This window comes from Neopelma chrysocephalum, unplaced genomic scaffold, assembly GCF_003984885.1.
Source record: "Neopelma chrysocephalum unplaced genomic scaffold, ASM398488v2 Primary Assembly neopelma1_96821, whole genome shotgun sequence".
Taxonomy (NCBI): domain Eukaryota; kingdom Metazoa; phylum Chordata; class Aves; order Passeriformes; family Pipridae; genus Neopelma; species Neopelma chrysocephalum.
In genome coordinates, this window is record NW_020925465.1 from 43,024 (window position 1) to 65,813 (window position 22,790).

General features: G+C 44.6%; 3 protein-coding genes across 5 annotated transcripts in view; 1 reads left to right on the plus strand and 2 right to left on the minus strand.

The window, feature by feature from the left end:
* Nucleotides 1-13,990, minus strand: part of NCBP1 (nuclear cap binding protein subunit 1) — a 44,034-nt gene extending 30,044 nt beyond the window's left edge. The window contains exons 1-3 of the mRNA XM_027670258.1: nt 13,890-13,990; nt 3,123-3,127; nt 1,007-1,011 (exon numbers count right to left, since the gene is read on the minus strand). Of these exons, the coding sequence (XP_027526059.1) occupies nt 1,007-1,011; nt 3,123-3,127; nt 13,890-13,902 (23 nt within the window). The 5' untranslated portion in view covers nt 13,903-13,990. The remainder of the gene's footprint in view (nt 1-1,006; nt 1,012-3,122; nt 3,128-13,889) is intronic.
* On the plus strand, nt 1-13,995 carry TSTD2 (thiosulfate sulfurtransferase like domain containing 2). 2 transcript variants are annotated; one of them, XM_027670259.1, is made up of 10 exons: nt 1-99; nt 189-478; nt 1,444-1,552; nt 3,225-3,350; nt 4,501-4,606; nt 6,247-6,365; nt 6,970-7,128; nt 8,066-8,204; nt 8,874-8,897; nt 9,543-13,995. In XM_027670259.1, the coding sequence occupies exons 1-10, from the start codon at nt 40-42 to the stop codon at nt 9,800-9,802; spliced, it is 1,392 nt and encodes a 463-aa protein (XP_027526060.1). In that variant the 5' UTR covers nt 1-39; the 3' UTR covers nt 9,803-13,995. The 2 variants fall into 2 exon arrangements, with proteins under 2 accessions (XP_027526060.1, XP_027526061.1); XM_027670260.1 differs by lacking the exon at nt 8,874-8,897.
* TMOD1 (tropomodulin 1) overlaps nt 13,965-22,790 on the minus strand; it is a 25,867-nt gene continuing 17,041 nt past the window's right edge. For both annotated transcript variants that reach the window (XM_027670261.1, XM_027670263.1), the window contains exons 5-10: nt 21,184-21,273; nt 20,586-20,716; nt 18,943-19,050; nt 17,280-17,423; nt 16,440-16,584; nt 13,965-14,430 (exon numbers count right to left, since the gene is read on the minus strand). In XM_027670261.1, coding sequence (XP_027526062.1) covers nt 14,366-14,430; nt 16,440-16,584; nt 17,280-17,423; nt 18,943-19,050; nt 20,586-20,716; nt 21,184-21,273 — 683 coding nt within the window. In that variant the 3' untranslated portion in view covers nt 13,965-14,365. The remainder of the gene's footprint in view (nt 14,431-16,439; nt 16,585-17,279; nt 17,424-18,942; nt 19,051-20,585; nt 20,717-21,183; nt 21,274-22,790) is intronic.

The following is a 22,790-nucleotide window of genomic DNA, read 5'->3' on the forward strand; positions in this document are numbered from 1 at the left end:
GGAGGAGCCGAGCGGGCGCTTCCCGGCGAAGAGGCGGAGATGGTGCCGGCCGAGGCCGGCGCGACCGGCAGGAAGCAGCGCGCCCTCGCCCGCAGGAAGGTGGGTCGGTGCGGAGCCGCGCCGCGCCGGGCCTGGGGCGGGGGTGGCGCGGCGACCTCGGTAACGCGGGTCCTTGCGGTGCTTTCCAGGCCTTTTCCCTGTTCGTCAAAGCCAAGGAGGTGCCGGCCGCGTCCCGATGTCCTGGCGGCGGAGAGGGCGTGCGGTGGCGGTGCTGCCGGCAGGCGTTCGAGGAGCTGCCCGGCATCCACAGGCACGTGGCTCTGCACCACTCCGGGGACGTCGGGCGGCAGGAGGGGCTGGATGCGGAGCCGGCAGAGGCCGGAGGGAGCCCCGCGGACGGCCCAGCTCCTGCGGGCAGCCCAGAGATCTCCTGGGCGCTCCCGGACACGAGCCTCATTAACCACGATGATCCGACAAGGTAAAAAAGCCCCTCGTCGGTTTGCAGGCCCAGGAATGGGCTTTACGTGCCCATCCTTACGCGATCATCTGCCAGTAGTACCTTTTGTGAAATTCAGTCAAGCAACACTTTTAAGGTACAGAAGAAGTCTTCCCTGATATTCCTTTAGCTCTTCGAAGTCTTTGGATATCTTTTATATAAAGATTTACTTCAAAGTATGATCTTACAGTTTTATTACAGTAATAATAAAAAGGTGCATCTTACAGTAGATGCACTGCAGGTTTTTTGATGGTAGTTCAGTCTACTTAGGATATTCTCAGAGCTCTATCATCCCACACTGTTAAAGCTGACCTATACTGCTGCTGGACAGCTTGGATCTGTAAGGACCATAACAGAAAAGAGCAGAACAGCAGGATATGCTCTGCACAGGTTCCTTTTCTCTACTCATTTAGGTACATTAAGGGCTTGTTAGTTATAAAGTAGGTTCACAAAAATGTTCCTGACTGTGAGAGAGTACAGCGGCTTGTGCTGCACAGAATGCGGGCACACACAATCTCAATAAAGGTTTTGTCCTTTTAAATTTAGATAGCTCAAGCACTTGAATTTTCAAGTGCCTGTTTGGCAGATTGAGCATTTAATGGGACACCTGTGCACACAAAAATGAGCAATTCTTATGTCCTGTGTTAAGAGAGCACACGTAGGCCACTGGCAGAAACGCCCTATGCAGCACAGATAAGTTCATTTCATACCCAGTCCTGAGAACTAGAAGTGTGGGCACTTTTTTTAGTTAATATACCTTCTCTTTAAAATAAATCAAGCCCAGTAGTGCTCATCCTCCAAAGTTTGTTTGGTTGTTTTTTTTCTCCATATAAGTGCCAGAAGAAGATCACCTGCTTTTTGAATGTTTACTACTAATAGTATGTTTTTGTTCTTTCAAACCCTAACATCCTTTTTCTATTTGCTCATCTTTACCATGCTATGGGCAGCAAGGTGGGAGAAGTACTTCTATATTACTGTTATTGTGAGGTGAAGGATCCAGAGAAACTCTGTGCTTGGCAAAAGGCTCTGTGCCAGCATCTGCATCTCACTGGCAAGGTAAGGTTTTAAGCAATGGGTGTATTCTTTAGCAAAAAAAACTATCTTTGCTTACTGCAGGACAATGGGGCATGTGGAGAATCGGGTGTTTTGCACCAGAAGATGCTAGTCTGTTACAACCCCATTAAGAGAGGTAGTCAGACTCTGTAAGGTATCTTAGAACTCTGCCTAAGAGCTAACGCTACAAAGGAAAAAAAATGCAGATAATCTTATATCTGTTTTGGTGCAGGGAACCCTTGGCTGTGCAACATCCAGCCAGCCTCTGATCCACACACAGTACATGGGGCAGGCCCTATTCCTGCAAGGGTTACCCCATTTCCCTCATTTGAACCATTACACATGGAAGCAGAAAAACAAGTCCTTTTATCACTCCTGCTGTCAAACAGAAAGGATATTCACGTGAGACCTTCCTGATGCACTTTTAGATAAAGGCAAGGAGACAGAGGTGGCATAATCACTGATGTCAACAGAGAGCTGCATGCAGTTGTCTCAGTTAGCATTACTAGGCTGGGTTTTGTCCTGTGGCTAAAGGGTACTGCAGCACAACACAGCCTGAAGGCCAAGCTGGACGTGCAGCACTGTGTAGTGTGCAACTGGGCTTGCTCTGCTTCATGGTTACATGTATCCTAACTTCTTGGGAGCACAGTGATCTTCCAGCCCAGTAACTAAACCAACCTGTAATCCATACTGTCAGGAATTAGGTGAGAGCAACTGACGTCTTAGACCACACCATGGGAGAGCAGTGTTCATTCCTGCACAGTCTTTGTTCTCCTCATTCCTGGCAGGCCAAAAGGATGTGAGTTGCTTAACTAGCTGGCCTCTTGAGGCTGTGGGCAAAGGTGAGTTTTAGCCTCATGAAGCTGATGTTGCTGTGGGGAGAAGGAGGACAACTCAGAGGAGGAGGCTCCTTTTGTCTTTGACTTTGACTTGTCTTCCTAAGTAGCTTCCTTCTCTCTGCCCATGGTAGGGCACCTTCCCTGTTGTGCATCAGCATAGGAGATGTGGGGGTGAAATGTCCTGATGCATTCACTTCTTTTTCTGCTCAGCTCTCTTGCCTGGTGGTTGGTATTTTTCTCAAATTTCTTTTCTTTTTCTTTTTTCCTCTCATCTCTGAGGCAGGTACAGCATTGAGCTTCTTAACCACTTGTTTTTTCCTTGCCTCTTATATTCAGTCTTCCCTCCCTCCCCCTACTTCAACACTTTTGTTCATTTGTCAGTGCTGAAGATAAAATGACTCACCCTAAAGTTTAATATTAGATATGATATTATGCATATTCACATTTTCCTTTTAGCTGCGTGAGTCATGGGGCACAAGCCTATTGTTCTTCCTGAGGCAGACTTCCAGTGGGAATTTTAATGCTCACTGCAGGATTTGCAGACAGCAATTTCTCTGTTTAGACAGCATTTCTGTTTATTGCACGGACTCTTCTGAATATCTTGTTATGATTCTTTTGAAATGGCTCAGAAGTGATTACTGGAGGTTTTTTTCCTATTTACTGTCTTCTTTATGTTCAACTTCAGTATAACCATATTTTCCTTCCTTATTCAGTAGTCTCTTTTCTGAACATACTCTTGTGCCTGCCTTTTTCATCCAGTCATGTTTTGCTAATTTCACTGTGATCTGTTTTGCTGTTTCTAAGGCTCAGCCCCAGCATCTCCTCTTGCCTTCTAGGTACGAGTTGCTTCAGAAGGGATTAATGGGACAGTTGGTGGAAGTAAAGTAGCTACCAGTCTCTACATTGAAGTTATGCTTTCCCAGCCTCTGTTCAAAAACATTTTGTGTCAAGAGGATTTCAAGGTATGAAAAAATAATTTCTACCTAGACATTGCTAATGCAGGTCATTTAATTTTCAAGAAATAAGCACATTCTTCCTGGCAGTATTGCCTCTGCTCTACCAGCACTTACCTAAGCCAAGGGTTCTTAACCATACCTTGTTTAGATATCTTTGCTGGCTTTTACCAGCGTTAGCAGTTATCATGAGCAGTGACAGCAGCTGCTACAAGCTTTGGCAGCTATGGGTGCAGCTGCAAAGCCCCCCATATAGGTGAATGAGGGAGAGTGCTTCATTCTTCAACAACATTTTCTCCAGCTTGAGTAGGCATCACAACATACTGTTAGGCAAGAAAAGCATTTCCACACTGTCCTCTTCACCCTAATTTGAGATCCTTGACTGGAAGCCTACCGGTTTAGGTTCATGGAGGCTTTGGTGTCTGTATAGGTGCATTGTCATTTCCCTGAATTGATTATCTTCTAGAGAAAACACACAGGCGCAGTCAAGGTTTCTTCCAACTCCACTGAGTACCTGGCTGGAGGCAGAGGTGCTAACTTCTGCTTGTGCCTGAGCATATGTGCTGATGGCTGTCCTCAGATGGTGAAGGCAGCTGTGACTGGTCCACTCTGTGGCATCCTGGTAGGCTTTGGCTGCCCCAGCACTGTAGGTGCTGGTTTCTCTGTGAGGAAGGAGAGCTGTTGCTAAAGCAGCAGCTATTCTTCACACAGTTTTACTTGCAGGGAGAGCTTTTTTTTTTTTTCCATAAGCAACTAGACCAAAGGAGTCAGTGAAACTGTGAAACTCAAATTCCACATAGAGCTGCAGTGATGAGTCAGTCTTAGCTTTTTAACTGTCTGTTGTGCTTGGCGGAATTTCAAGAGGAATTGCATTAGTTACAGTCATATGTAGATGCTAAAACAGAACAGGGATGGAATTTTACTCTGATCTTCAAACTCTCTGGGCATCAACCTTCATGCATGAGTACATTACAGTATTTTCTGTATTTGCCTCAACCTCAGGATTTAAGTGTGGATTTCAGAAGGAGAGACATTTCTTTCTCTCAGCCACCAAGATATTTTCATGCTCTAATGAGTTGTAGAAATTAAAGTGAGTAGGTAATTTTAATCTTGACACCTGGCAAATGTTGGTGAATTGTTTTTGTGTTTGATTACCTAGAGCAGTGCAGGAGGAGCTCACTGTTTCCCAGACCTTCGAGTTGGAGTATTTAAAGAAATTGTACCTATGGGCATTGATCCAAAGATAGTGTCTTATAAAGAAACTGGTAAGTTTATTTGATGAAAAATAAACCCTCTCACCCAAGTGAGGCGTAAGTGAAGAATAAAGGAATAAACATTATACATTTTCCTCTGCACAATGGCCAGGACAGGAGAAACAGATACTGATTTCTTACTGGTAGCCGAAAGCTACTAGTACAGAGAATTTGCTGGCCCAGGTTTTAGTTTGCTAAGTGTTTAGCTGCCTCAGAAAACTTAGTATTAAATTCTCATTTTGTGGGAAACAGTTCAGATGACATCAAACTGTTACCTTGTTGTGGGACAGGGACATACCTTGGGCTTTGGTTAAGGAGTAAGTCACTGGACATTTGCTACAGGCAGATGTAAGAGGAAACTATGTATGATGGTTAGGAAAGACATTTCTATGCATGAATATATTCATATTTGTTTGTAAGTATTCTGTAGGGGTTTGAGACTGCTCAGAAAATAAATCATATAAAGAGCTCCAATGCTCCTGTTGGGGTTCTCTTGCAGTAAGAACCAAGCTGTATAAAAAGAGCTTTTTCCATGGAGTTGCCTTGTGGATCCAGTGGGCTCTGGTGTTGTGGATGCTGAGAGCTTTTTCTCTTTTAGAAAATGCTAGAATCCCAGTGAAGCTTCCAATTGAGTATGTGCATGTCCCTGTGTTGGGGACTGCTGACTTGGCTCTGCTCGTTTTGAAGCCAGGCCCTTTTAGTGCCTTTTGCACTAAAGCAAAGCCAAGTTCTCCATGAGGTCAATGCCACTCCCCTAAAACAGACTGCATTTGTTTTTTGCTACCTGTAGCTGCTTAGCATTGATTATGCCTGATAAGATATTCCTGGCTGTGCAATTGCTATGAGGATGCTTATATGGGTGGTGAGCAGGAGCACAGCAAGTGGCAATTAACAGAGCAGTTTGGGGTTTTTTCCACTGAGAGGTTTTATTGGTGCCAAACTTCTACAGCATCTTTTTGTGTTTTTGGGAAAGGATTATTTTTTATCCCCATTGTTTTGTAGTTTGTGGGATGTATCTTTGTTTTTTTCCTTTTTCCTCCTATTTTACAGCGTTTTATGGAGATGGTTCCTATTACTCAACCAGGTTGCTTGTAGGGGGGTTTTTAGATAAGGTAAAGGATTTTGCTGGGAGCTTTTTTTTTGTTTTCATTACATTGTGAGTCTTAAGTCCTGAGCAACCTGAAAGCTGAGAAACTTTATGTAAATTGAAGTTGTACTGAAATTAATACGTGCTTATGGAAATTTTCCATTTTTATCAAGAAAAGTTCCACTTAAAAATTGCATTTCTGTATGCTTCTGCACCTCCAAATATAACGACAGATGAACAAAGGGAAACGAAACATTTTTCACTCTTTTTTTTGCAATAGTAAGAGGTGCCAGGAGGATGCAACAAAAGACCACAGAGACAGGCTTCTGCTGCTTCTTTGTCACGTGGGACAGTGTTGTGTTTTCTTTCATTTGCCAATAGGAAGCCAAAGATGGATAAACTTGGCTGATTGAGTTGGGATGGAGAGGCTGTGAACAATCAGAAAACTTTTTTGTTTGGAAATCTGAGGAGCGTCTGGATCAGTGAGATCATATGTAACATTGTTTTGTAGTTCTGCTTCTCACTTTTCTTCTCCCTTTCTCTCCCCTTTTTTTTTGTGTTAAAGGAATCCATTTATCCCCTCAGGAATTTCATAGAGAAGTAGAACAATATTTGTCTCAGGCCAGTCAAGGACAAAGCGATACCATCTTGCTGGACTGTAGGAACTTCTATGAAAGTAAAATAGTAAGTGTTGTTTGCCTGCTTCTTGCACTGTGTTACAAGTGCTGGGGTGAAGCATGTACCATTGTGAGGGTGTAACCTTAGAAGAGATGCCATATTCCAGATTGGCTGTAATGTGTACAAAGTTTAGTAGTGAATATTAGACACAAGCAGTAGAGGACTTGCTCACAACTCAGCCTGGAGCCTGCCTGGCTAAGTGCTTGTACAGCTTGGCAGGAAGAACACAAAGTGGTCCATACAACATTAGCAGTGAACGTTTCAAGTAAAAGTAGCATAATTTTGCCTTGTCCCATGTGTAAAAAAGAACAAGGGGCATCCTGCTGTCACAAGCAGCACCCCTCTGCGTTGTGGTTTGTCCTCTCTCTGACAGTGCTGTTGTGCTTAGCTCAATCTTTTCTGTTTGGATGAGGAGACATGCTGTGTCCAGAATCCTCCTCCAGTTTTTAATGTGTTTTAATGCATAAATGCATCTGAGAAGCTTCCTAAAACGGCTGCAGTGAGATGAGTGTTCTGGGCCAAACGTTTATTACTTCCTCTAGTTTGAAGCACAGACCTTACCAGTAATACTGCTTGTAACCAGTTGCATGGCCATCTGTTGTTATTGCAGGGGCAGTTCCAGGGCTGTCTGGCTCCAGATATCAGGAAGTTCAGCTATTTTCCCAGCTACATAGATGAAAACCTGGATCTTTTCAAAGACAAGCGTGTCCTGATGTACTGCACAGGAGGGATTCGTTGTGAAAGAGGCTCTGCTTACCTAAGGAGCAAGGTAAGATGTTGTTCTGAGGGCACAAGTGTTGGGGAGTTAAGACTGCTCTAAAGGCACCTGTCTGTTGTTTTGCTGGTAAATTCTTACTGTGCACGAACTGCCTAATGCACAGGTGAGGAAATAAATGCCTGTAACTTGTGCTTGCCTCATGCTATCTCTCAAGGATGTGGATAGCTCAGTATAATCTGCATGGTCTAGTGTCACAGCAGTGATTGCTCTGTGAAAATAATTTTATAACCCATTTGTTGATAAGAGGTATTTTTGTGTCCACTGTAGGAGTGTTTTAGGAGGGCTTGAGACCATTCTGCAGTGTTTCCACAGACTCTGTCTAGGTTATGCTCTGTGGTTATTACTGCACAGCTTGAGCATTTCAGAGTGATGAAAATCAGCCAGTCAGTGCTTTCCCAGTGTCGTGGAATTAAATCCAGCACATTGCATTGTTCTAACTGTGCTTTCCATCCCACTCTTCTCCTGGATCCTTCCCTCAAGGATCAAGGGAACAGAACACATAAATGTTCTCTAGAGACTTAAACCTTGTTTGTTTTTTCTCTGCTGCATCAATGTGAACCCTGAGAAATTCTGCTTCCGATAGCAGTTAACTACACAAAAACAGAATAAACAGCAGTTCATGAAGGTTTAAAAGCATTTGCTCTGTGATGCAGCAGACCTCCCTCAGGTGAGGAGGTTACCAGCTTCTTTTGACTGTACAATTAAATGACCAGTCGGGTTCATGTCAGCAAGCCAACCTTGTGGAGCTGCCCAGTAGTCCCTGATGGCACTGCCTAGAGTTGTGGGTGCACGTGGTGCCATCTGATGGTCATTGGGAAGCTGCTGCTTTTCACTGACCCCTGGCATTTACAACATTTGCTTTGGGAACTCTGGCACACCACCACTGCTGCGGTCTCCTTCAGCTTTTCTGCTACTATGCTTTAAACAGGCAGTGTGCAGAGAGGTTTACCAGCTAAAAGGTGGAATTCACAAGTACCTGGAAGAGTTTCCAGATGGATTCTACAGGGGGAAGCTGTTTGTATTTGATGATCGTTACGCCATTTGTTCCAATGAAGATATCATCTCAGGTAGGACTAGATAACGTAAGTGCAGAAGGCTGGGAAGCTATTGCAATCATTTCCAGAGGTGTGCAGGATAGGGACAGCCAAACTGGTCTACGTAGTTCTTCCTCATACTTGGTTTGATCTTTTAGTGCTATCACTTTTCATGATGACTATCAACTCTATGGCTTTAACACATAAAACAGAAATGAGAGAAAAAAGCAGGTCACTAAAAAGGGTTCACTAAAACCGGAGCAGTGAAAGGAAGTATTCCCTGCAGAATAGCTGCTGTTATGAGCCATCTGCACCTATGGAGATATATGTCAAGCACCACTGCTGTTGTTACCTGCTTGTTGCCCACAGTGCTGATCAGACTGTGGTTGGCCAAATGACCCAAGTTTTAAGTAGTTCTCCTGCTGCCAGCAGTTCTCTGCTCCAGTAATTTCACAGAATATCAACACAGGCTACCAGACACTGCAAGAGTAATGGCACTGTACACTACAGCACTTTGTTATTTTCATGCTTTAAAGTTTTCTGTAGCTGGTAGAATTTCAGTGACCTCTAGTAGAAGTTGTTAAGAACATAGCTTGGTCTTCTGGCTGGGATTGCTCTTCAGTTACTGCAAATGAAATGATCTGCTATCTTGCTATCAGTTGCCAGATGGAATTTGGTTCTAGCCTTTTTTTTTTTTTTTAGGAAGCAGTGCTGTTTTTTCTCTGAGTTAGTAATTTTTCAAGCATAACTTCTCATTCCTCTGCTGCAATTAATATATACATCTTGAGGGGGCCTGACTTGGTGTAGAAACAGAACACACTCTGGACACATCACATCCATCCCTCCAGAAGTTTCAAGGGGAAGTGTGGTGGTGCAGCTAAATTGGGCTGTAGCTTTCAGTTAGAGAGTTAAAACCTCTGATGTTGTGGAAGGACTCCACCAGGACTGCAAATGACACCCTGTCTGAACAAGCCATTGCTTGTAGATGGAAGGAAGTTCCATGGCACCCCTTCCCCAGAGGCAACATTTCTGTATACTGGCTTAGTTACCACCTGCATATCTTTCTTCTTCTCTTGGCATTAAGAACATTAAGAATCTTTAAATCTGTCTATTCAGAACTAGAGGAAGGATTAGTGAGTACTTTCCCCTTTTCCTGAGAGAAAACAGTCCTAAGTTTTTCACATCAAAACCAGAAGTTTCAAATTAACTAGATTCTAGAAGATCAAGCTAAGCAGGACTTAAAAACCTGGAAGACAATAGATAGCCACTTAAATGAGAGCTGGCAGCCCCCTGGTGCCATGGCAAGCTCTCTGCGAGGAGAACAGCTGGAGCAGTGTGGGTATTAACTTTCTCTTTTCCTCCTCCCTCCAGCATGCAGATACTGTGGGGCGCTGTGGGACCAGTATAAACTTTGTTCGAGCCAGCACTGCCGGCAGCTTGTCCTGACATGTCCAAGTTGTTGCAACAAAGGTCTTACAGCTTGCTGTCCTGTTTGTCAAGAGAAGGAGCTCAAGGTGATTTCAAGGGCTTCAGGACAGACACTTAAGGAGGAATGTGAATGCACAAGGAGACGTCCAAGGGTACCTATTGAACGTGTTTCACAAAGGATGCTGGACACAGGAAAAGATTAAGCTGTTTCCCTGGCTGATCTGACGCGTGCTAATGTGAAGGGCTTCTATAACCAGATCCCTATCTGTTAATCAGTTAGGTTTGGGAATCATGAAAATATGTTGGCTTGGAAAGTCTTGTTCATATGCTGCCTTTAAACCTAGAGTATGCCCTGAAAACCATCCATTACTTGCCTGTATATTACCAGAGTGCCCAACACGTCACCAGCACTACAGGATTCCTCTCCCTGGGGACAGTCTCGTAGTGTGGCCTTTACCATGGGGATTTTGGAGCAGAGTATCTGCAGTATGACAGAGCTGCTCACAATTCAAAAGAAACTTAAAGGACATAAGAACAATTCTGTTCTTTTCTTCCTGCATGGATATCAATCTGTCTGACCTCTCCAATGATCATGCATTTGCTCCAACAGCTGGTGTTAGGGTGTGCAAACAGCAGATTTGGTGTGGGTATATGACTAGATTACAGCTGAAGATATTTTCCATGTGCATGCCACCTCCTGCATCTCTTACTTTAGACCAGTGAGAAGCAAGGGGTAGTTACCTGAAGTCGCTGACTTAACTCTTGTGTAAAACTGGCTGAAGGCAGTATAAGGACCCTCCTCTTGTAACTGGAGCAAAGGCCCAGAGATAGTCTGCCCAGCAATACTTGTGTGATCTGTAGGATGAACAGCAAAAACCATCCTCATTCCAATGCTCAGTCTCCCTGGGAACTGTTGTTTCCTTCAACTTGTCAGTATATGAAATATCCAGGGCTCGGCTCTGCTTGCACTGAAAAAAACCTGACAGCTTGAAGCACTTTGAAACAAGCACACAAAAAGGGAAGCACAGAGACTGTCAAAATACTGGCATTATGGCACTGGAAGTGATGCATGTGGACATAAATGTCAGCAACAGCTATAAGGAGGTTGTAAGATCCCTTATCCAAGTTAAATAATTGAAGATCTAGGGAGCAATTGTGCTTTTTAAACATGGGTTGAGTTTTTTAAAAGCTGCAACATATTTATGCAATTTCCAGCACCTGTTAGTGGAGAAATTGTCTTTGAATTTGAAGGAACCTACAGCAGATGAGCTCAAAATACTTTCCCACATGCTGCTTTGTGTGCCTGATGCTGTACAATGTACAGAAAGGATTTATTAATAGTGTAGATGTGTCTTGACTGAAAAATGTCTTTGAAACGCGCTGTCATTCTGGGAACTAAACAGCAGTTAGTCATTTGGGGTTTTTGAACTGGCAACTGCTTTTAAAAGCAAGAAAACAGTTCACAGTTCTGCAGTTGCTTAATAGCAGTTAGGGCTATGTTATTTTCATACAGATTGTAACTTTCTCCCACGGTGCTATTAATTCAGTAAGGCCTCAAGTTGGCTTGACTAGCAACTTAGATACATGGACATTGGTTCCATTAAAGCCATGGCAAGCATTTCTTCTTGCTTCCAGTATTGCCATGGTGAGATAATGGTTCAGCAACTGTCTTTTTGACAATTCCATTAAGGAGGCCAAACTTTGAATCTTACGAATATTTCCTTTGAGAATCTTTCTAGGATAGCGTTTAATAGTAAATCTGAAAACTCCCAGCAGTAGACACCTTCAGCAGAAGTCTAAGCAGTACCAATGTTTCCCTGACATCTTGCCTCCCAGTCTTTGCTGGCCGGTTAACCTCTGTGGTTTTGAGGACTGGAGTATTTGTGGAGAAGCATGCAAGCTGTACTTGCAGGTCTGGTGTAGAGCACTGATGGGGAGTGTTCCAGCTTGCATGGTATGCTCTTCTGGTGTTAGGCTAAACAGAAACACAGTTTTGTAATTCAGTCTGTCAGCAGGTCTGGGACACTGTAATCAGTTTATAAGGCTGTTTCAATATCACCAGTACAGAATGGCAACAACTAGATTTTTATATGTAAACTTTTGAAGCATCCATGATGATAAATAACCTTTAATGCTTCCAATAGAATTTTTTTAAGTACTGCACAAATACACTTCACCTGTTGTGTTGGATGTGCTTGATTCTGCCAAGGTAAATGCTGAAGCCGAGCCACATGGTAGACCCGGCTACAAGGTAAAATTCTCCTGAGAGCTCCTGGCAGCTGGAGATTCTACCTCAAAGGCAGAGGTGAGCCATGAGGCCTCTTCTGGTCCTTGCCGCCCTAAGGCAAGGAAGGAGAAGGGTTTGAGATGTGCAGATGGAGTCCCATAAAGTCACGTTCCCTCTGCTGCAGAGAGCAAAGAGAGGGGTAAGAGGCATCCATAGCCTCCTTCTTGCAAGTTAGCCCATAAGCAGCTCTGTATCCTGTTTTCTGGATTAGTTTTGTTGGATTAATACAAGTAAGGACTTGCCATGTGAAATGCTTTGTGGTAGGATCCAGGCATCTCAGTGGTGATGCCTGAGAGAAAGCACATTAGCTCCAGGAGAGGGAAGACTTTTCAGCAAGACTGGCTGTTGACTGCCAGGTGCTGCAGTCACAAAATGGCTTTTTTCCCCCCTTTTCCTGGAGAGCTGCTGGGACAAATAGTGATGCATTTGCTCCTAAATACTACCATTTTGTGTCTCCCTTGCTGCACAGCTTAATGCCTTTCACCACAAGGCCTGATGCCTCAGCACTGTCTGTCTCTGCTGCACAGCGCTCGGCTGTCGGATGCGTCTTGCAGCAAAAAGGCTCTGTGAGGATCAGCTGAGGAACCTGGAATGATCCTGCCAGCTTTATATACTTTTGGGCTGCATGGATGCTGCTATAGTGAAACACAGGACAAAGTTCCTGTCCTTTTTTTTCCTTTTCTTTCCTTTTTTAAGGGCTGGGTTTTATTTTTCCACGTAGGAAAAGATGCTGCAGTAGTATCTATGGTAGTGCTCCCTATTCTGCAGGTGCATCTCCTTGCATGTCTGGGTTTCTTAGCACCATCAGGAATTTCCAGGATAAGATGCATCTATGTTCTTCTGAAGCTGAGCCTGCAAATTTGCAAATTTGAGTGGATGGCTTAGCTGAAACTGTGTGGTTCTGATTTGATGATTTAGTTGGCCATTTTGAAGTCTTTGCAGCGCACATGGAAGAAAGTGGCTGTCTGCCAGTTTCTTCATTTTAGTATGTTTTCAAGTGTTTTTCTTCTGTAGTCTCTTCCTTTTCTGATACAGAACTTGCACAGTGGGGGAAAGAAGCTGTAGTGAAGCATTTTATATCACACCACTGGCACATTTATTAAGATTTGAATAGTGTTTCTCTGCTTTGCTGGTCAGAGCTAAACTGTCGGTGGTGTTTGCGCACAAGCTCTGAAGAAGTCTGTGGGACTTTTGCCAGTATATGTGTAAAAGGCTGAAAAACTTCACTCTTAACGGATGTTTAAAGGGAGATTTCTATCAAGAGAGAACATTTTCTGAGACGTGTCATCTGACCAAGATTAAGGCTTCAGTACAGCAGCACTTCTTCCAGGAAACTCTTCTTAGCAAGCAGGATCCCACTCACATTAACAGTGGGAGTTTTGGATGTCATAGTGCTGGGTCCAGTCCACTGCATGTCTAGGAGCTACACAGGCCTGTGGGGAATTCCTCCCAGGCTGGATGACTGGTGTAGGCTGAAAAAAGTGGTCAGACCATGCACAGTGCAAGTTCAGAGTTGTGGTATTTCACTTCACAGCCTTTCTAGGGCACAACATTTATTCTTGCATTTATGTGGACATAAGGGACAGCAGTAAAAAGAAACAATTCCTAGCAGAACAGAATTTAATTAATGGACATGGTCATGTAGACAAAACAGCAAAGAGAGAATTTGACTTGTTTCCAGTGAATATCTGGACAAATGCTTTTAACATAAGGAAACTGAAAGGAGTGGGAATTAAAAGAGAAGGCTCTAATTTGCTGATTAGTTTGGCCATCTCTGTGGGGTTAGAATTTCCATCACATCTCTAAAAGTAACTGTTTTCTTCAGATGTGCATTGAAGGATATTGACCTGTCCTAAACCACTTGATTTTTGAGACTCTGTTTTATAATTGGTGGCCTTAAGTTCCATTTATGCCAGGGGTGGAGATCAGGTTTTTTTCAAAGAAACACAAGGATGCATTTGAAACAGCATCTCCAATTAAATGATTCAGCAAATGTCGGTAAAAAATGGTAGCCATGTTTCCAGGTGATAGAAGTGCTTGTTAAACAGTTGCTCCTCTATAGTTACTTGAGATCAACGTGGAAAAAAATAAAGTATTTTTTTAATACTTGTATAATTTGTGTGAAACAATTGTATCTTTCACTCATGCATACCACATCCTAACTTTATGAAACACCGTGCAGGAAGTTTATATAAAATTAAGTCCCAGGTTAAAGTCACTTTTACACTGGGATGTGCTCTAAACTGAGATTGCATGAAACTGACATGTTATTATTGGCTCAAATAGTTTCCAACTCTACAGAAAACATCACCAGTCCTACTGGATAAAATCTTCATAAAAACTATAGCTGCTAGTTAATTTAAACTGTTAGTGCATAAAACAGAACTGAGGCACCACAAATACTCTGTCAAGGCACTTATTGCCTTTAGATTTCCACAGTGTAGCACAGATCACCGGGAATGACCTCCACAGCCAGGAACTACACTCCAGTTCTGCACTTGGGAAAAATAGGCCCATTCAACTCTGCAAGTCTTCTCTTCCTCACTGAAAAAGAAAAGAAAGAGGAGTCAGTCATGGCAATGGTAAAATGTGGATGGCAGGCTTGGCTTAACTGCTTTGGAAGGAGCTGAGAGATGTACTTTCTCATAGGAAAGAAACAGGATATTCAGCTTCTGAATTCCTGCTTTAAGCAGCAGGCACACCCTTACATAGTTTAAAATCATGGAAAGTAAGATGAGGTTTCTCTCCCTATGAGTTTTTAAGGTCAGAAGCTACTTTCAGCCTTATTCTACAGTCAGTTGTATTTCACAGTTTGTCTATGTAACTGGACTTTGGCCAATGCATCATCTGATGCTAACTGACGTAGAAACAGCAGGAGATGGATGCCGCAGTTTTTCCTTTGCTAGTTTTTCTCAGTCGCCTTTTCAAAATTAAAAAAAAAAAAATCAAAAAAATTTCTCATTTCTTATCCTAAACCTCTAGGTTCCAGTCCTCTGATCATAGTTAACACGGTCAAAGCAGTCTCATATCTAGTCTTAAAGCTGATTCACACCTCTGACAGCTACACTCACGACTTTTCAAGAAATGTGTGCAAAGAAAAACAAAAAAAAATTTATTGAGAGGATGTAGAAGTTAGCTCGTGAGGATGAATGTAAAAGCCTTCATAGTTGGTTCATACAGAACATCTTAGAGAACAGAAGCTATGGGACCAAAACCACATTCTGGTAGCATCAGCTGATGATAAGCAAGAATATTGGAATGGAGCACAAGGAGAGAGCTATTGCTGACAGGGAGGAAAATAAAGTTTTCCTGTACTTATACATTGTCCACATGTAGAGCTGAGATGCTATTGCCAGATGAATATGAGCTGCAAACAAGAACCAAATCAGACAAAAAATGCAGTTCTTAATGGCCAAAGAGGCAAAATGCACAGTTGTTAACATGGAAGGCGAGTTGTGAATTCATCTCCTTAACAGCAGGAACAATTAAAATATTAGATTTAAATCTTTCAGCTGATTACTTTGAATGCCAGGTGCTGCAGAGTCATTCAAAATCTTGCTCTGTTCCAAAGGATGGGAAATAGCAAGCCTTTGCCGGTGCAGCTCTCTAGTGACCAGGAATGCAGCCACAGGCAGAATAAATACACAGTGAACTGTAAGACTGAGTATTTTGTGTGATCCCTGAAGAACTGGCACATACCTCCGCTTGGCTGTGCTTCCTAGGAGCACAGGACCGGCTGACACAAGGTTTAGTTTTATTATTTGTGTTTAAAACACCACATATTTATAATCTGCCCTAATATGACAGCCGTTGAGTACAGCGTGATGGGTGTGTTAGCTGCATTCAAGTACTGCTCTGCTGGCCTGATCCCCAGAGCTCCACAGCAGCCTGTAGCCAAGCAATGGAAAACCTCTGCCACAAGCTTTGGCTGAAATGGCAGTTTGCGGACTTGCCCACATTTTGCTTCACAAGCACTTCTGATCACTTCATTGAGAGTATAAAGATAACTCAAAGCCACGTGACTTCCCACATCTCCCTAGAAACTGTTCCAGCTTGTTTCACTGAAGGGGATGGGCCAAATCCTACTGCCGTCCAAGTTCAACTCTACTACATTTCATCTCCTTGTTAAAGTGGGAATGAAGCTGGAGGAAGACAAGCAGTTGGCAGGAATCACAAGTGCTAGCAGCTCATAACCTGTGTGCCATATGCTGTAGCACAAGCTGTACCGAACCACATCAACAGCTCTCGCTCCTTTCCAACAACACTCACCGTCACTACAAAAAACGCTACCTCTTCTCAGAGTTTTAGCTGCTCAGTGTCTCCAAGTTTGGAGCACAACCCATTGCCTGGCTGACAGCAGCTGCATTGAGGAACCGGTTGGTGAAGGCTGCCTCCTTCCTTGAGGGCCAAAGCATCATCAGGCCCTTCAAGAGGTGGATTCTGATTCATACACATCTACCAGAGCTTTCATGTGAGCAGTTCTGCCCTAATCCCACCAGAAATTGCCCATAGGACCTTCCCATACTTCCTGGCTTGCAGTCAGCCTGACTCACCTAGGTCGTTGTTATTCATCATAGCGTTGGAGGCACGAAGCCGGGGACCTTGCTGAGTGAAATGGTACCCAAACTTCAGTAGGGTGGTGTTTTTTTCCAACATATTTGCGATTTCCATTTCTACTTTGTTGCCCAAGGGCTGGCTCTTTTGAAAATAGAAAACAAAAAAATCAAGCTGGTCACATCAGAGGGTGATTCAGAGTGAGCACTTAGATCATGTCCACCTCTTCCCTCCTTCTCTGGACCTGTTGGTTCATTTGACATTTCTGACTTGGAGCTGGTAAAACAAACAACTGGCCTGTTTCTGGTACAACTGAGTGTCTCCAACTCCTCCAGCAGACATTCTCACGAGGCTGTTTGCCCAAAGACTTTATTTCTTGGACAGATTAACAGCTAAGGGATGTCTGGAGAAACTAGGATTTTGAACTCCCAGTCACCTGTCCCTGAGCTCCACATAGCTCAGCTGCTTCAACCTGGATTTCTCAGGGAGCTAAACTTGCCACGGCATCTGCACACTCTACAGGTCTCCTTCTCTTTCTGTTGCATTTTAGGGAAAATTTCAGTTTTAATAAATAGACATTGTTATTTAAGCCTCCGTGAGAGCTCAGTGCAAGGCATGATATTGGACAGGCACATCACCGTTCTCCAGGGCAGCACCAGGAACATGGGAAGCTGCTTGCACTGCTGCAGCCTTTGTTTAATACTGTGGGTAGCAGCAGATACCACCCAGGAACTGCAGCAGAAACAGGAGGCTGAGAGCTGCCAGCCTCTACCCTGACCAGCCACTGAGTTCCCTCAGCCAGGACACGTTCCCTTGCCCAGAGCTGTCACTCGCCTTACCTGGTTGTCGATGCGCAGCTCTACCAGCGATGTGTTGCCCTGGAGCGCCTCGACAATAGCCAGGATACCTGACCCAGAAATGAAGTTAGATTCCACATTCAGGCTCTTCAACGTGCTATTGACCTTCAGCATTTCTGCCAGGGCCTGTGGGCAGAGGTGGGCAGGAAGAACTGGCAGTCAGACAGGCAGAGGCAGAGCACTCCAGGGCAGCAGGGGTTCAGCTCCCCTCACCTCCAAGAGGGCTCCAGGCGGGTCCTGCGTGCTGAGCAGTTTCACTGCCACCAGATGGAATTGCTCTGTGCAGAGTGAAGGGGCTTCCCCATGGCTGCAGGGGGATTCTTGGACATGAGCATGCTGGAGGCCACAGCAAAACCTCGTACAGACAAACCCTTGGGGCTACCCCAAAAGATGACATTCCCCACCAGCAGCTGCCCCGTGACAACCTCACGTGTCCCTCTTCTAAAGTCAGCATGGTGATGACAGGGATGCTGGACAGCATTGCCCTGCCTCCGTTCTGATTGGGTCCATGCCTGCCCTGCACAGAGTTGAGATGCTCCCCATTATAGCAGGTAGAGAGAGGAGCGTCTGTCTTGAACAAGGGGTTCTCAACATCCAAGGTGTCCTCCCAAGTGGCAGCACAACCATATTAATGACTTTTGCTTCCCTCAGAGGGTAAGACCAGAAGTGGGCTGGGATGCTCCCAACCCCCCTGACCTGATCAGATGATCTCATTTCTTACAAACTGTATGGGAAGATTTATCTATGGCATGAAAGAGAAGGAACAGAAGGTGATGCCTAAGTGGCAGGGCTGACCACAGCACTCGGCCCCACAGCTCCCCTAACCCTGCACAGTGCCCCTCGAGCCCTCAGGTAGCACCAGTGTTGCCTGCACAGGCTTCCTTCTCAGTCCAGAAAATAATGTGAGGGCAGTACTCACCCTCCAAAAAGGTTTTTTTCTAACAGGAAACTGGTGTGCACAAGTGTGTGTGGAGGTAAGTAGGGGTGACCTGGGTGAATAAGAGCAAAAAGTAGCTGTCACAGTGCTGGAGAAGTATGCAAAGATGCAGCCTGGAAGGTAGCATGAGGGCCACGCAGAACACTCAGCACCTCTCTGCATGCCCACTGATATTTAGGATCATGCACAGCAGCCAGAAAGACCCATTATCAACTACAGAGGCCACACGTGAGAGTCCTCCTTCTGCACACATCTGCACAAAGGAATATGAGAAAGAGCTGGAGCAGACATGTGCAAGGGGAGGAACAGGTGTGCACACAGCAGCACACAGCTTTGTACCAACAGAAAGAAACTTCCAGAGGGAGAGAGACAAACTACTTTTAGAAAATGCCACTGGGGAGTCAGTTCTTGTCTCATGCTCCTTTTCTGAGACATCCTTGAGGACAAATACGAGACTGAATGGGATTAAAGGACTGCGCCCTGAAATCTCTGTAGCTGAAAAATGAAGTGAAGGAACCAATGCCTGTCAGTTGCTGACTTTCACTAGTGCTCCTGAAACTGAAGCACCTGCACCAAATGCCAGAGGTGTGGAACGTGCCAAACACGACATAAGGTGCAGAACCAGTCAGTCAGTCAGTAACGCCAAAAACACCTTGCCTGAGGACAGCTCCTGTCACAACACTGAGATGATGAGCCCACAGTACTTACAAAAGCAACAGGATCATTGCTCCGTGTCCCAACTATACTGAACTTCTTCACATACGTGTTGTTCTTCAGCGCTTCCGCAAAAGCCTTTAAAGTCGGGATGGGAATATTCTGTGAAAAGAAATGCAGACAGCCTGTGTTAGGCCATCATCTATATGAAGGAATATGCAATACATTTAAAAGATACTTCTAATTTCTCATCAAGGTCAAATCACCAAATGCACCGAAGTAATTTCAGGAAGGGGTTGATAAGTTCTCTTGCTATAATCAGCGTGGTCTGAGGAGCATGGCAATGCCTTCATCCTGTGTCGTACTCTGCTAAAAGCTCATTGCCTTGATTTGAAGCCATGTCTCTGCTGTTTGATTTAATTGCCCAGAAACTCAGCTATGTAGGAACACAGGTGTTGTGGGGAGGTAACCAAGGTCTATGAGCCTACAGAGTAATGCTCCTGTGCTTCCTAGTACAAGGACAGCACTGAGTAGCATTCATGTCTTGTTCAGAAAAGTTCCACCTACAGGGCCTGATCTAGAAAGGCCTGAAAGGATCTCCTTGTAACACAAACCAGACACCTCTGACTGCTTATACAGCATCTTTCAGGCTAACATTTGCCATGCTAGGTCTCAGCAGAGAAAAAAAAATCCATGCTGCTCATTCTGTGTTCCTTCAAAATTAGTATTTTTCACTTATCAAGCACTTTAGATACCCTTTTCAAATGCACAAATTTTCAACTAACATTGTAAGTGGTATCCTCACCTTGGACTTCTTGCCACACCATTTGGATCCCACCATGTGGAATCACCATAACACAGAACCCAGCAGCTCACAATCTCCACTGTCACTCCTCCGTTCTCCAGACCATGTCTCAAAGTCATGAGTTCAACACACAAAAATAGTGCCTGCCTGCCTGCCTGCCAGACCCTCAGCCTTGTATCCTCAAGGGACAGGGTCACTAGCCAGAATCAAATAAATGAAAGTAAAAATATTTTTGTTACAGAAAAGTGCAGGTAGTATGGCAAAAATGTCTTTAATGTGCACATGCAGTTAACCATGTTCTTGCTGTTTGGCTATGCCATCATTCAACAGGCCCCATGGAACAAAAACTATATTTTTCAGTATGTGTGTGTGTCCCAAAGGCAACATAAGAAGTGGTGCTATGTCCTGATTTGCTTTCTACGAGAAGAAAAGAGCTCCACAGAAGGGATAGGTGGGAGATGGACAGGGCCACCTGCAAGAAGGGAGGTTTCTTCATATTTTCATGGCAAGTGTCAGGATTGTGAAGACTTTTTCCCCCCACCATTTTATAACACACATAAACAGCCCCTCCACCAAATACGCCTGACTGAATCATCAAAGAAACCTACAATGCCTTTAACCAGACAGTCTGGAGACGCGTCTCCCCAAATTTCCCTCAACACAGCTCCATTCTTCCAGGCACTTAAAGGAGTCCTTTTGCTACCAACCCCATGCCTTTGTCCCAGGTAACAATCCCTGTTGCCCACAGGGATGGGAAGCACTGGTGTTTCTTCTCGGGCTACACTCAGTGTTATGGTACAAACTGTGCAGCAAAACAGGCTTGGTCTCTGCCTTCTGTGTATCAGATGTTCCAGCCTGTTATTAAGAGAGAAGGCTAGAAAGGAGCAAATACCATAATATTGTTAAGGTTGACTTCCTCAAGATCAGGATCATTGCTTTGTATTCGTTTCAGAGTTTCCTCCACATCTGTCGAGTTTGGTTCCTCATCAGGAACTGGTTTGTACTGTGTGGGCTTAATCACACCTGCAAGTGAAAAGCAACACATATGAAAGCAAAAGCACCCTGAGCAGCAGTACCTTTTCTTTGGATATGTTTCTCCTCTTCCAAGAGCAGAGAAGGAAGCACGGGAGATGGAAGAATGACCTGACAAACCGACATGAGATGGGAGGCCCCTCCAGTGGGGGGAATCAGCACAGGACAGCCAGTGCCTGCTGCTATGTGCTTTCAAGGTCCAAATCTGGGTGACAGAGGACACACCGCTTCTATGGGGCTGTTCCCTGGGCTGTGCTAGCTCCCAAACAGCACCAGGGACGTGGCTGAGACCATGCTGGCTCTCACAAGGCAAGGATGCACCAGAGGTGGCCCCACCAATCACAGGCTGCTCTGGCATTCATGGCTCTAACCTTCAGCCTAAAAATAATTTCCACTTTGCCTCTGCTAGCAGCTTCAAAGCCAACTACTGCAGCCTGCTAACACTCTAAATCACTTACTGTTGAGCCCTTCTTTGTTCACGATGGTGCTGCTCCCCAGTGCCTCATAGTACTGCTGGTTACTCATCAAGGTGTGCATACCAAGGATGGCTATGATTAAAAAAAAGGAGAACATGACTTATTGCAGGCTCCAAAGCCCAGAAAAGACACATAGATGCTGTCTAGGATGGGAGTCCGTAGGATACTACCTTTCCCTGCACAAGCTTGGAACAACATGTAAAGGTGGGATGAAGCCCCCCCAGCTGTCATAAAATACAAAACAGGGCTCAAATGTGCTCCCTTGTTTATTCCAATGTAGCATGATTCATAGGGGAAGAGGAACATCATCTTGTGGACAACAAACAGACAAACAGTCCAGGCCTCCCAGTAGCCTACCTGACTTGGTAACACACAAAAATAGTGAGGAGAAGACGGTACAACACTCAAAAAAATGTGATTGGTAGGCTTTAATCCAAGGGGCCCAGTCCAGCAGGAGCAAGCACATTCTTGTCGCCCTTGCTTACCCAGGCATGTGCCACACACTGCACCAGCCCAGTCTGTGAAATGGGCTGTGCCCCACACAGAGCCAGACCGACGCCAAGGCAGCAACATATGAGGTGACTGTCACCTGAAGCGTGGCAAAGCACATCATGTTTTCACCCAAAAACAAGCCTGGGGTCGTGGTGTTGATCTTTGTACTCTTGGAAGTTGACATTGTGAGAAGCTAAAGCTCTGCTGGCTTGGTTGAAATGTAGAGAGTGATGGTGTGAACAAAACTCAAACACTGTAATAACCCAAAAGCATGCTACTCACAGAAAGACCAAGTTTGAAAATAAACTGACTTTTTAATCAACAATTTTTTTTTAATAGCTACATGATTTTCTAAAGAAAAATGCAGACACAAGAATACGTGTTAAAACAAACACATCTTGAACAAATCTTGACCTCCGGACAGACACAGTGGTCAAAATAATAAATTTCTCCCTAAAATTCAAGTATGCCACTACAAAGACACTTTGCTTTCCCATGAGCAGCTCCTCTTAGGCTTGATTGGCACTGATCTGTCACCATTTTCTCATTGCTTTGGCCAAGAAGTGCTGGAAGTTGCAGGACAAGGCTATCCTCAAAGCCCAGTACATGAATAACATCTGTTATGGTGACAGCTCATCATAACTCCAGGTATGGGTTGCACAGGCAGGACACCCGGCAGCAAAGTGTGTCAATGGACTTCCCCATGGCCACAGCATATCCCCAACTGGATCTCACAGAGCCAAGAAGCCTCCATTTGAAAGTCTGAGTGAGGTTGGGCACTTTGAGTCTGCTTGTTTGTATTTTAGCTGGCCCTTTTCTCTGTTGTGTTCCCACAGATGAAATTTTCAGGGGTGCAACACAGCTTGGAAAAGTAATTTGCAGGCTGTCCTCTTAGGACAGCTGGGACCAGTTCATCACTGGATGGGTGTAACCCAAAACTGTGTATTCTATAGCCTTCCATGCCATTTCCCAGAAACTGTTTTCAATAGACTATTTACACCCTCTGCCCAGAGCAGCCTGACTCCTCAGGCTATAAACTAGGTGTTAAGAGGCCTGCGAGATAGGAGGGTGCCTCCCTGTTCCTCACACCCTTTGTG

What these genes read in the sequence shown, in the direction of transcription:
- TSTD2 (XM_027670259.1), top strand. Translation starts at nt 40, where the DNA reads ATGGTGCCGGCCGAGGCCGGCGCGACCGGCAGGAAGCAGCGCGCCCTC. An exon ending in AGTGTCTTATAAAGAAACTG is followed by an intron (nt 4,607 to 6,246) that starts GTAAGTTTATTT and finishes TTTGTGTTAAAG; the next exon opens with GAATCCATTTATCCCCTCAG. An exon ending in CAGTGCTGTTTTTTCTCTGA is followed by an intron (nt 8,898 to 9,542) that starts GTTAGTAATTTT and finishes TCCTCCCTCCAG; the next exon opens with CATGCAGATACTGTGGGGCG.